Source organism: Seriola lalandi, unplaced genomic scaffold (genome assembly GCF_002814215.2).
Source record: "Seriola lalandi dorsalis isolate HSWRI2012SDOR001 ecotype SW California unplaced genomic scaffold, Sedor1 jcf7180002054973, whole genome shotgun sequence".
Classification (NCBI taxonomy): domain Eukaryota; kingdom Metazoa; phylum Chordata; class Actinopteri; order Carangiformes; family Carangidae; genus Seriola; species Seriola lalandi.
In genome coordinates, this window is record NW_019525523.1 from 268,584 (window position 1) to 282,554 (window position 13,971).

The 13,971-nt window shown below is 41.0% G+C and overlaps 2 protein-coding genes across 11 annotated transcripts in view; both read right to left on the reverse strand.

Moving 5' to 3' along the window:
- LOC111646634 (protocadherin alpha-C2-like) overlaps positions 1 to 13,971 on the reverse strand; it is a 125,380-nt gene that overhangs the window by 58,852 nt on the left and 52,557 nt on the right. Inside the window, exon 1 of one of the 10 annotated variants that reach the window (XM_087171052.1) lies at positions 9,654 to 12,156. The exons of 7 other annotated variants lie outside the window; for them this stretch is intronic. In XM_087171052.1, the coding sequence (XP_087027178.1) occupies positions 9,654 to 12,029 (2,376 nt within the window). In that variant the 5' untranslated portion in view covers positions 12,030 to 12,156. Of the gene's footprint in view, positions 1 to 2,765; positions 5,228 to 6,114; positions 8,624 to 9,653; positions 12,157 to 13,971 lie in introns of those variants that run through there. 2 more of the 10 variants (XM_087171044.1, XM_087171050.1) reach the window with 2 other exon arrangements.
- On the reverse strand, positions 405 to 2,292 carry LOC111646591 (protocadherin alpha-8-like). The gene has a single exon (XM_023396121.2). The coding sequence runs from the start codon at positions 2,127 to 2,129 to the stop codon at positions 405 to 407; it is 1,725 nt and encodes a 574-aa protein (XP_023251889.1). The 5' UTR covers positions 2,130 to 2,292.

Consider the following 13,971-nt stretch of genomic DNA (forward strand, 5'->3'; position numbering starts at 1 on the left):
CACCGCGGAGAGCGCTTTTCCCGTTAAGCAGTTTCAGAGAGTGTAAAAACGGTGGACATAATCAATATACGATAATTTTTATGTTGCCAGAGAGTTAATGATGTTTTGCAGACATTGATGAAGTGAATCTCACTTGCCCCACCTTCAGTCATTTCTCAGATTGTCTAATGAAAACATCCAGCGATAATTGCATTGTACATTTCCGCGTGAATGTGCGTTTTTGTGTTCATTTAAAGCAGCTAAAGCTACATATGAAAGAAAAATGTTCACCTATTGATAGTGCTCGTTCTGTATGCCTCTTACCTTTTCTTTATTGGGCAAAGTCTGAGTCCTGGTAAAAGTGTCTCCTCCATTAATACTGATCAGCTCTGCATCTACAGGCGGAAACGGTGCGGGGAAAACCACTACGTCACTCTTGAGTGTGTCTGAGCTGAAACAGACGTCATACTGCTGAGTAGCTGTCTCTTATACACATCTAAAACGTTCACAGTCACGTTGCTGCTGAGCGGAGGAACACCAGAGTCTGTGGCCTGAACTTTAAACTGAAATGTTTTTAACTCCTCATAGTTAAAAGACTGCAGGCTGACTATATCTCCTGTCTCTGAGTTAATATTTACCATTGTTGACACGGGTACTGAGTTACTGTCTAAAAATGAATATCTCACCTGACCATTCTGGTCAATGTCAGCATCAAATGCAGATACCGTTTTAATAATTACCCCAACTTTATCATTTTCTTTCACATAAACATTAACTATAGCTTCTGAGAAACAAGGCGCGTTGTCATTTACATCATAAACGTGAACAGTAATAATGCTAGTGCTGGAAAGAGGTGGAGTCCCTTCGTCGGTAGCTGATATGGTGACATTGTAGTTGGAGGTAATTTCTCTGTCAAGAGCCCCGTCAACAATTAAAGAATAATAGTTTTTGTAGTTTGTCTCTAATTTAAAGGGTACCTGATTTAAGATTTTACATTTCACTTCACCATTTTTTCCCCCGTCCTTGTCCAGTACAGAGACAAGTGCAATAGCTGTACCTACATCAGTATCCTCCTTTACAGTATTGAACAGTGACGTCACCGTGATCTCAGGAGAGTTGTCATTTACATCAATTACTTCTACCAGAACTTTGCAATGAGCAGACATCGGTGGCTGAGCTTTATCGTTTGCTTCTGCACGGATCTCGAATGCTGCATATTCCTCAAAATCGACATTAGCTTTGACCATTATAACACCCGTCATCGAATCAATATGAAAAATCTCTAATATACGATCCTGGCCTTTACTTCTTAAGGAATACACTATCTCACCGTTTGTCCCGTCGTCTGCGTCAGTTGCATTTAGTGTGATCACAGTTGTCCAAACTGGGGTATTTTCAAATATTCGAGTTTTGTACAAGGGACTGTTAAACACTGGGGGGTTATCATTTATGTCTAAAACGTGTACAGTGACCTTTGACGTGCCGGATCTCGGTGGAGTGCCTCCATCAATAGCAGTCACCGTGAGATGTATCACAGCCTGTTTCTCTCGATCCAACGTTTTCTGTAAAACTAACTCGGCAGACACACTTTCTCCCCCTTTGATTGTAGCCAGAGAAAAATATTCATTTGGTGTTAATTTAAACGCATTGACTGTATTCTTACCTACATCTGCATCAATAGCCTCCGACAAAGCGAATTTCATTCCAGGTAGAGTGTTCTCTGCTATGTCTATAATTTGGGACTTTTCCGTGAATAACGGATCGTTGTCATTAACATCTAGTATATTTATTTCCAAGCGATACAGCTTCAAAGGGTTGTTTATTACGGCTTCTACACTAACTGTGCATTTTGTTGCCTTTGCACAGAGCTCCTCTCGGTCTATTCTTTCGTTAAGGTAGAGGACACCAGTCTTTACATTTACCTCGAAATATTTTCTTTTTGACCCACTAACGATCTGAAACATACGAGATTCCAAGTCCTGAAGACTGAGGTTTAGATCCTTGGCGATATTCCCAACAGATGTCCCCGGATTCTCTTCCTCTAACACGGAATAGAAAAGCTGCCCAGACTCTGCTTCCCAGCAACACTCCAGTAGCACGAGCACCAGCACCAGATAGGAAACAATAGACGTCGTCATGGATGCAGGCATAATTCCATAAGGTGATTTTAAACACAGATCCAATGCAAGGAAACTCCGTCATTAATTTTACAAGCACAACAAAATACAACTACGTGCTGCGATGAATGTATATATACAGGTGGATAAAACGGCCCTTCCCTTGGTCCTGTCGTTCTGTCTTTGTGACAAAGACTGGAGAGCAAAATCGTCTTCTAAAACTGGGAGGAGCGTGAAAATACTACATAGGAACCCTCAGTGTCACGGTCTATAGTGTCACTACGTGGAGAGATGCCGCAACTACATTAATATAAATTGTATGGAAAAGCAGCTTGTATTTCCAAGAGAGGCTTCATATTTTTCACAATTGATGTTGATAAATTGAACTAAAAAGCTACCCAAAAGGCTAGTCCGGTTTATTACCCGTAGTAGTTTCTCAAAAAAAGTGAAAAGAAAACTGCGATTAAAACATAGTCAGGAACAGCACTGGGTCCAGCAATATTTCTGTCTCAAGGAAAACTTTTCAAAAACCAAATTAAAATTTTCAAAACGATAAGGTACGAGTAGAAAGCCACCCACTAAAAAACGTATGGTTATCACTGGCAACATTTATGCATGGATTTGAGAATACTACGAGGGAAACATCTGAGATAGGTGCATTTGTCTTACCTTTTCTGTGTTAGGTAAAGTCTGAGTCCTGGTAAAAGTGTCTCCTCCATTAATACTGATTAGCTCTGCATCTACAGGCGGAAACGGCGCAGGGAAAACCACTACGTCACTCTTGAGCGTGTCTGAGCTGAAACAGACGTCATACTGCTGAGTAGCTTTAGAGTAAGACCAGCTCCCGTCAGGGTGGGTGGTGATCATTGGGGCACTGTATCTGCTGAAACTGCCGTCTGTCCTGTGGCATTTGACACCTATTAAACTGATGAGGCTCAGCAGAAAAATCACTGAAACCGACACAATGGCGATCAGCAGATACAGGTTTAAATCAGAGAAGCTGTCCTCCTTTATGGGCACATGTCTGAACTGAGTCTGGATGTCAGCTGTGCTTTCAACCACCACCACCTCAATAGACACAGTAGTTGACAGGGAGGGTTCTCCATTATCAGAAACCAAGACCACCAAGGGGTGAGTTTTCAGGTCATTGTCACTCATTCTCCTCTTAGTCCTGATTTCTCCGGTGCTGGTTCCGATTCTGAAGAGGTTGTTTCCTTTGGGCTCAGAGAGGTGATAAGAAAGCAGCGCATTGTATCCAGAGTCTGCGTCTACAGCCCTGATCTTTGCCACAAAGTATCCCGCTTCAGCAGAGTAGGGGATGCTCTCACTGTTAACGGAGCCGTGTTCAGAATAGGGCGCGAGAATTGTTGGATTATTGTCATTCTCATCCAGGATGAAAACGTTCACAGTCACGTTGTTGCTGAGCGGAGGAACACCAAAGTCTGTGGCCTGAACTTTAAACTGAAATGTTTTTAACTCCTCATAGTTAAAAGACTGCAGGCTGACAATATCTCCTGTCTCTGAGTTAATGTTAACCATCGATGCTATCTGCGTGGTCTTGGGAAAACTACTAATTAAGTGATAAGTTGATTTAGCATTTTCATTTAAATCTAAATCTAACGACGTCAGTGCATGCATTGTAGTTCCAATCGGGCTGTTCTCTTTCATATAAATATTAATATGAGAATCCAGGAATCTAGGAGGATTGTCATTGACATCAGAAACTTGAACAGTAATGATGCTTATGCTCGACAGAGAGGGAGTTCCTTCATCTGTAGCTGTAATCGATACATTATATTGGGAAACACGCTCTCTGTCAAGAGGCCCGTCAACCAACAAGGAGTAATAATTTTTATAATTTGATTTTAACTTAAATGGCACGGATCCTGTTAACTTACAGTTTGTCTGGCCATTTTTGCCTCCATCTTTATCAGTGATAGTCACCATAGCAACAGCTGTGCCTATTTCAGTGTCTTCTTTCACTGGACTCATGAGTGATGACACGGATATTTCTGGAGCATTGTCATTGACATCAATAACTTCAAATAAAACCTTGCAATGTGCACTGCGAGGAGGAGTGCCCTTATCTCGTGCTTGAACACGAATCTCATAGGCTTGATTTTCCTCATAATCAATACTTCCTTTTACAATAATTACTCCAGTATTATCATTCAGAGCAAATTTATCATCAGGGTTTAAACGACCACTTTCTGTGAAAGAGTATACAAGTTCACCATTAACACCTTCATCCAAATCAGTAGCATTCAGTGTTAATAACGTTGTACCAATATTTGTATTTTCAACCACTTGGACCTTGTAGAGAGGTTTATTGAACACGGGTGAATTATCATTTACATCCAGTACATTAACTTTTATCTGTAACGTCCCCGTTTTTGGAGGTTTTCCACCATCTATAGCAGTCAGCGTGAGTTCAATAACATCCTGTTTTTCTCGATCTAATGGCTTCTGCAGCACCAACTCAGCGGACACACTCTGATCACCAGTGTTCTGTATATCCAAAGAGAAATAATTATTCGGGTTTAATTTGTAAGTCTTCACCGAGTTGGTCCCTACGTCTGCGTCATGAGCAATCGGTAGTGGATACCGTTCCCCGGTATATGAAGACTCGTACATATCTATTGTAGATATTTCCTCTAGAAAAGAAGGCGCATTGTCATTAATATCATTAACCACAACTTCAATTCGATGGAGGCTGCGAGGGTTACTCATTAGGGCCTCTATGTTTAAAGAGCATTTTACCGTATTTGGACAAATCTCCTCCCGATCTATCCTTTCGCTAACGGAAAGTACTCCAGTTTCATGATTTATATCAAAATAGCGTTTGCTATACCCAGAGTTAATCTGAAGGCCCGCATATTCCAATCGCTGAACATTGAGATTTAAATCCTTCGCTAGATTTCCCACTGCCGTCCCTTTGTCCACCTCCTCTGAAATGGTATAGGATATTTGAGCCACGGACCAGTCGCAGAGACAAAGCAGAGCAAAAAGCAGACCCCCAATGTTATCCCATTGTTCCCGAGCAGCCATCGCTGTTTAGACAAAATCAAGGACTCCTGGTTTCTGCCTGTGGGCCTATCCACAAAAAATGAAAAGTTGCTTTTTTATGTATCCATTCTTGGTTACGGTCCTCTCCCTTTTGGGTTTAACTAGTCTGTACGCTATCTCCACAAAGATGCCAGACGATGACGTTTTCGTGTTTTGTCATCAATAGAGGAGGAGTTTCTAAACACTGAACAAAGGATTTTTGCATGGTCTCTGGCGACATCTCATGACAATTTTGTATAGAAAGACGGCCCAAATATATCAAATAGAGTAGAGAAAAGACTATGCTGAATAAACTACTACAATTAATGGATTGATTTTGGAAGACTGTTCATAGAATAAAATTTGCAGTTTAATATTTTTTTCTTGTTTTCATTAACAAATAATCTATTTATGTAGTTATTTCATATGGCCTTTGTATTCAGTTAATAAAAAATAGGACACGGAATATAACCTGCAACATATCAGCCACATGGACAGCAGCCGAATCAGTGAAATAACAGAAGACGAGATGTTTTCAGCACCAGGGACAGCGGCTCAATGCATTTTTAATGCATTTCGTGTCATTGCTCAAGAGACAGCAAAAGATAGGCTACCATAAAAGCCAGTGACAAGATTTTAGTGTTGCTGTACTGAAATAGATCTTAAACCATATAAAGTATCCCGAGTCCACACTCATTACCATCCAACTTGCTAGTTAAAGCCACAAATAGAGGATCTACGTGGCTGAAAAGAATTGACCAGGAACCTACAGGCAACAAGAAATGTCTGAATAACCAATCCTTTCAAATTAATAACAGTATGTGAAAATCGCTGCACATCATAAATATCTGTAGGCAAAGTTGAAAAATAATTAGCATTAACTTAAAATGTTTATAAGACTTAGAGCAATTTTGCACATTATGCAAAAATTTACAAAAAAATAATGAAATGAAATGAAAATCACTCAGCTTACCTTTTCTTTATTAGGTAAAGTCTGAGTCCTGGTAAAGGTGTCTGCTCCGTTAATACTGATCAGCTCGGCATCCACAGGTGGAAACGGTGCGGGGAAAACCACTACGTCACTCTTGAGCGTGTCTGAGCTGAAACAGACGTCATACTGCTGAGTAGCTTTAGAGTAAGACCAGCTCCCATCAGGGTGGGTGGTGATCATTGGGGCGCTGTACCTGCTGAAACTGCCGTCTGTCCTGTGGCATTTGACAACTATTAAACTGATGAGGCTCAGCAGAAAGATCACTGACACCGACACAATGGCGATCAGCAGATACAGGTTTAAATCAGAGAAGCTGTCCTCCTTTATGGTCACATGTCTGAACTGAGTCTGGATGTCAGCTGTGCTTTCAACCACCACCACCTCAATAGACACAGTAGCTGACAGGGAGGGTTCTCCGTTATCAGAAACCAACACCACCAAGGGGTGAGTTTTCAGGTCATTGTCACTCATTCTCCTCTTAGTCCTGATTTTTCCGGTGCTGGTTCCGATTCTGAAGAGGTTGTTTCCTTTGGGCTCAGAGAGGTGATAAGAAAGCAGCGCATTGTATCCAGAGTCTGCGTCTACAGCCCTGATCTTTGCCACAAAGTATCCTGCTTCAGCAGAGTAGGGGATGCTCTCACTGTTAACGGAGCCGTGTTCAGAATAGGGCACAAGAACCGCGGGACTGTTGTCATTCTCATCCAGGATAAAAATGTTCACAGTCACATTGCTGCTGAGCGGAGGAACACCAGAGTCTGTGGCCTGAACTTTAAACTGAAATGTTTTTAACTCCTCGAAGTTAAATGACTGAAGACTGACTATATCTCCCGTCTCTGAGTTAATGTTTACCAATGTAGGAAGGGGCAGAGATTTACTGTTATTGTCTAAAAACGAGTAGCTCACCTGGCCATTGTTACTGATGTCAGCATCGGTTGCAGTCACTGTTTTAATAACGGTTCCTACTTTGCTGTTTTCTTTCACGTAAATGTTTATTACAGGTTCTGGGAAATATGGCGCATTGTCATTTACATCAGAAACGTAAACAGTAATGACACTGGTATTCGAAAGAGGAGGACTCCCTTCATCTGTAGCTGAAATTGTCACATTGTAGTGGGGCGTTACCTCTCTGTCTAGATGCCCGTCAACCACTAAAGAAAAGTAGTTTTTATAATTTGTATCTAATTTGAACGGAACTTTGTTTAAGATCTCACAGTTTACTTCACCGTTCTTTCCACTGTCTTTATCCAGAACTGAAACAAGTGCAATAGCCGTACCTACACCTGCGTCTTCATTCACTGTGTTGAGCAGTGACGTCACAGTGATTTCAGGAGCGTTGTCATTTACATCTATTACTTCTACCAGCACTTTACTATGAGCAGACATAGGAGGCTGGCCTTTGTCCTTAGCCTCTGCCCGGATCTCAAAAGCTTTTCTTTCCTCATAGTCGATTTTACCTTTCACTGAAATGATCCCTGTGTCAGGGTCAATTTTGAAAATATCCAGAATATGGTCCTGATCCTTATTACGAAGAGAATAGACTATTTCACTGTTTGTGCCCTCATCAGCATCTGTCGCATTTAAGGTGAAGATCGCCGTACCAATCGGAATATTTTCAAATATTTTAACTTTGTACAGAGTGCTGCTGAACATTGGTGCGTTATCATTGTTGTCTAGTACATTTATTTCAATTTCTGATGTGCCTGAATTTGATGGAGATCCCCCGTCTACCGCAGTTAACAGGAGCTGTAGATTTGGCTTTTTCTCCCGGTCTAGGGCTTTCTGCAGCACTAACTCTGGAGATATATTCTCCCCTCTTTTGTGTGTGGCCAGACTGAAGTATTCATTTGGACTGAGCTTATACGCACTAACACCATTTTTACCCACATCACCATCGGTTGCCTCAGATAACGCGAATCTAAATCCAGGCAAAGTGTTCTCTGCAATGTCAAGTATTTGTGTTTTTGTGTTAAAAGACGGGTAATGGTCATTGACATCTCTAATTTCTACCTCGACGCGGTAAAGCTTTAAAGGGTTGTTTATCACAGCCTCTACGTTAACAGTGCATTTAGGTTCATCTACACAAAGCTCCTCTCGGTCGATCCGTTCATTGGCATACAGAAATCCGGTCTTTAGATTTACGTCGAAGTATTTCCTCTTAGATCCTGTAACAATCTGGAACAAACGGGACTCCAATTCATGCACATTGAGGTTTAGATCCTTGGCGATATTTCCGACATTAGTTCCAGTGTTTACCTCCTCTGAGACAGAGTAAGAAAGCTGACCAAACGCCGTTTCCCAGTAGCAATCCAACAACACCAGCACCAGATATTTAACAATAGACACCCTGCTACTCCGTAAAGGCATAATTCCGCCGAGAAAGAACAAAGCATACATCCACAAAGGCGTTTCTACTGCGAAATGAGATGTGATAAAATTTTAGGCAGGACTATTTCGACTTTTATATTTTTTAAGACAAATAATCCAACATGCCGTCCCTTCTCCTCTCTTGCCTCTTTGTGATGAAAATCCAGTCACTCCGTTGTTATTCTGGGAGGAGCCTCAACATTTCAGTGTCACGGTCTAGAGCGTCACTGTGTGGTAACTGTGATAAACTGCACAAACACACTTGGAATCCCTTATTTAGAAATACAGATAAACGCATAACTCTATACGGCATCATTGAGTTATTGGAAGGATTTTGATGCCTTAAAAACACACAATAGCCTTCATTTCATAATATATTGTCAGCCTCACACTTAAGTGCATTAAAAGTTGCTGTAGTATAGAATGTGCTGTTACGTTGTTTTATGAAATTATCCAAACACCAATGTTTTGAACGGATATTAAACGTCGAAATTAAGGCTGCACGTCTGACTCAAGTTAAACAGTATCTCTAAAGTTGGAATTTAGCAATTTTTTTGTTTTAATGACGTAAGAGAAAATATGTTTTCTTTCTGACTATATAGTTTGCATAATATAAGCAGTCAAGCTTAAATAATCAAGTTTGGAGTATAAAATGAAGTTATAGATGGAAGTCGGGATTTCCATAAAAACTCATTGTAAAAGTCCCTCATCAGTAGATAAAATACTGAAGGAGGGGTTAAGGCATGAAGTCTGTGAACAGTGACAAACATACCTCTGACATAAACAAGGTAAACAAACACTGACGTGACATATTTTGAGTGAACAGTCATAAGTTACACCAGTTTTACTGTGCACCAGTGTACTGTGAACATACTGTACCTGTACAATATATTTTCTGCATGTGGTGAGGTTTGCAGGCAGAACACATTGAAACACTTTCATTCAGCACCACAGACAGCGACATACAAATCTAAATGAGGGCTTGGTAACAAAAAGAGGATATTGCAACAACATATGTACCGCAGGCCTATATCAACGTAAGAAAGACAACAACTAGAGACTTCTAATACATTCATGACAAAAAAAGATTTGTTGTCCTTAGTTAGTGTTCAGTATGAGGGGCAATGATGAGAAATATTTAATACAAATGTTCTTACCTTTTCTTTATTAGGTAAAGTTTGAGTTCTGGTAAAAGTGTCTCCTCCGTTAATACTGATCAGCTCCGCATCCACAGGTGGAAACGGTGCGGGGAAAACCACTACATCACTCTTGAGCGTGTCTGAGCTGAAACAGACGTCATACTGCTGAGTAGCTTTAGAGTAAGACCAGCTCCCGTCAGGATGGGTGGTGATCATTGGGGCGCTGTACCTGCTGAAACTTCCGTCTGTTCTGTGGCATTTGACAGCTATTGAACTGATGAGGCTTAGCAGAAAGATCACTGACACCGACACAATGGCGATCAGCAGATACAGGTTTAAATCAGAGAAGCTGTCCTCTTTTATGGGCACATGTCTGAACTGAGTCTGGATGTCAGCTGTGCTTTCAACCACCACCACCTCAATAGACACAGTAGCTGACAGGGAAGGTTCTCCGTTATCAGAAACCAACACCACCAAAGGGTGAGTTTTCACGTCATTCTCACTCATTCTCCTCTTAGTCCTGATTTCTCCGGTGCTGGTTCCGATTCTGAAGAGGTTGTTTCCTTTGGGCTCAGAGAGGTGATAAGAAAGCAGCGCATTGTATCCAGAGTCTGCGTCTACAGCCCTGATCTTTGCCACAAAGTATCCTGCTTCAGCAGAGTAGGGGATGCTCTCACTGTTAACGGAGCCGTGTTCAGAATATGGCGTGAGAATCGAGGGACTGTTGTCATTCTCATCCAGGATAAAAACGTTCACAGTCACATTACTGCTGAGCGGAGGAACACCAGAGTCTGTGGCCTGAACTTTAAACTGAAATGTTTTTAACTCCTCATTGTTAAAAGACTGCAGGCTGACAATATCTCCTGTCTCGGAGTTGACGTTAATCATAGTAGACAGCGGCACAAAGTTATTATCAGTGACTAATGAGTAGCTCACCCGACCATTATCACTAATGTCAGCATCAGTTGCAGATACTGCTTTCAAAACCGTTCCAACTGGACTATTTTCTTCCACATACATATTAATTACAGTCTCTGAAAACCGAGGTATGTTATCATTTACATCAGAAACCTGAATAATAACCACGCTGGTGTTGGAGAGAGGGGGCCTACCTTCATCTGAAGCTTTGATAGTGATATTGTAGTGGGAAATTAGTTCCCTGTCTAGATCTCCACCGATAACTAGTGAATAATAATTTTTATAATTTGTCTCCAATTTAAAAGGAACCGCATTCAATATCTCACATTTTACTTCACCATTTTTCCCCCTATCTCTGTCAAGAACTGAAACAAGTGCAATGGCAGTACCGATTTCAGCGTCCTCCCTCACTGTACTGAGCAGTGACGTCACCGTGATGTCAGGGGCATTGTCATTTAGGTCCACCACCTCCACCAGTACTTTACACTGGGCTGTTAATGGAGGTTGGCCTTTGTCAGCAGCCTGCACGCGGATTTCAAATGCAGGATTTGTTTCAAAGTCTATTTTCCCTTTAACTTTTATTATTCCTGTTTCCGAGTCAATTTCAAAAATGTCCAAGACATGGTCCTGGTCTTTTGAGTTCAGCAAATATACAATGTCTTTGTTTAGACCCTCATCGGCGTCAGTTGCAGTCACTGTCACGACTGTAGTGCCAAGTGGTGCATTTTCCGTCATACTTGTTTTATACAATGTTTTGGTAAAAACTGGAATATTGTCGTTGTTATCAAGAACATTAATTAATATTTCTGATGTCCCTGATTTTGGAGGCGTTCCTCCATCTACAGCAGTCAGTGTGAGTTTAATTAATGCCTGTTTTTCTCTGTCTAATGATTTCTGAAGGACTAGCTCGGCTGACACACTCTCTCCTTTGTGCACTGCTAAAGAAAAATATTCATTGGGATTTAGCTTGTATGTGTTAATACTATTTTTTCCTACATCGGCATCGTAGGCCGACAGCAGAGGGAATGTTGCTCCCGGCAATATGCTCTCTGCTATGTCGATAGTTTGTGATTTGGCACTGAAAGAGGGCGGATTATCATTCACGTCGAGAATATTCACTTCAACACGGTAAAGCTTCAGTGGATTATTAATCACAGCCTCTACATTTATTGTACATTCTGCAGCTTTCGCACAGAGCTCTTCTCTGTCTATTCGTTCACTGACGTAGAGAAAACCTGACTTCAAATTTACATCGAAATACTTTCGCTTTGATCCAGTAACGATCTGAAACATACGTGACTCCAAATCATGTACATTAAGATTTAATTCCTTGGCGAGATTTCCAACAGAAGTCCCCAGGTTTACCTCCTCTGAGACAGAATAGGAGAGCTGCCCTGATACTGCTCCCCAGTTATACTCCAAGACAACAAGCACTAGATATATCCCGATAGAGGTCTTTCTTCCCGGCAGCTGCATAATTCCATACAGCAGCAACAAAGCATAGATCTGTATATCGATGGCCTTTCGCGTATTAAAACCAAAGAATCGTTTGAAAGACCAAACTATGTGGCAGTACGACTCATATATACATCTCCCTTCGCCTTACGTCTCAGTCTAACAAAGCACTGACAAAAATGGTGATCTTTTGAATGTGGGAGGGCCCTCTACACAACAGCGAGCTGCTGGCGGTTTTATGGTCTAGAGTGTCACCTCATGGCCTTTTGAAATAACTACAATGTTTTCAAATAAACAGGCAAAGACTGATTTTTGAGAGAAGCCCCAAGAATTGATATTACTCTTTTCAGTGATTAAACAACAAAAACAACAGCTGCTTAATTTCTGGGTGTACTGACATGTCGTCATACTGTCACATAATGTATCCACCATGTATTTCAGAACAATAGACTAATCATCATGCTAATGCATCTTGGTAAGCACAGAGCCGCTGACGAGGCCTGTAAGAAGACCTTAATGATGGTTGTTCGAAATAAAAAAAATACTGTGGGAGTAAGTAAACTGGAGGAGTAAGCTGTAAATTGTTTAAACATATTTAGACAAAGGCCTTGCAGACCCAACATTAGATGGCTATTTGTATACAAAATGAATTAAAAAAAAAGAGATTCACAAGTCAGCAAGCATAGGACTTATCACAACTGTGTTGCTTTTCCCTTTCTTACTGCTTCGAATTTGCATCGAAAACTCGACCACAGCACTAGAACAGCGATGTTTTATCGGCTACTTTATACAAGAAAGTAGTGCATAACTCCACAATTGTTGACAAAACATGTGAATACCAATGCTTGCATGCAAATTAAATGACTGAAACTATTTATCTCCATTGTTTTTAGGAAAACTACAATGTATTTAAGAACTGTTTGACATTGATTTTAGTCTTTCAACTCTCTCAAACGAAATCCCAGTCAAGTATTATTAAAAGCAAGTATGTAAAAACATCAATTTCACACTAATATATTTTGTGATACTGTTTTTCTCAAGTAACATGCTCATTGCACATTATAAGCAGTGAAAGTAAACGTTGATAGATGTGACTGATTTAATTAGATTACATTGAGTATGACAATTATTCGAGTGTTGAATGTGACTTGAAGCACATGGTTTTTTTAAAGGTTTTTTATGTTACGTTTCAGTCACATTTAAGTAAATTAAACGCAATGATGACGTTTTCGGAAGCCTAAACGAGAAAATATGATGTCGCTATTGGAACACACCTTTGGGTAAAAAGAACTGAAACGTGTAAAAGTAAATCCACAGACACAAACTCATTAAAACAAGGACAGATGGAAAATCTCTCGTTACCTTACTCTGCAAGAGCAGAAATCACAACTCTACAAAAGAAGGTCATTTACTTGTTTACTTGATATACCCTTACCTTTTCTTTGCTGGGTAAAGTCTGAGTCCTGGTAAAAGTGTCTCCTCCGTTAATACTGATCAGCTCCGCATCTACAGGCGGAAACGGTGCGGGGAAAACTACTACGTCACTCTTGAGCGTGTCTGAGCTAAAACAGACGTCATACTGCTGAGTAGCTTTAGAGTAAGACCAGCTCCCGTCAGGGTGGGTGGTGATCATTGGGGCGCTGTACCTGCTGAAACTGCCGTCTGTCCTGTGGCATTTGACAGCTATCAAACTGATGAGACTGAGCAGAAAAATCACTGACACCGACACAATGGCGATCAACAGATACAGGTTTAAATCAGAGAAGTTGTCCTCCTTTATGGGCACATGTCGGAACTGAGTCTGGATGTCAGCTGTGCTTTCAACCACCACCACCTCAATAGACACAGTAGCTGACAGGGAGGGTTCTCCGTTATCAGAAACCAAGACCACCAAGGGGTGAGTTTTCAGGTCATTGTCACTCATTCTCCTCTTAGTCCTGATTTCTCCGGTGCTGGTTCCGAT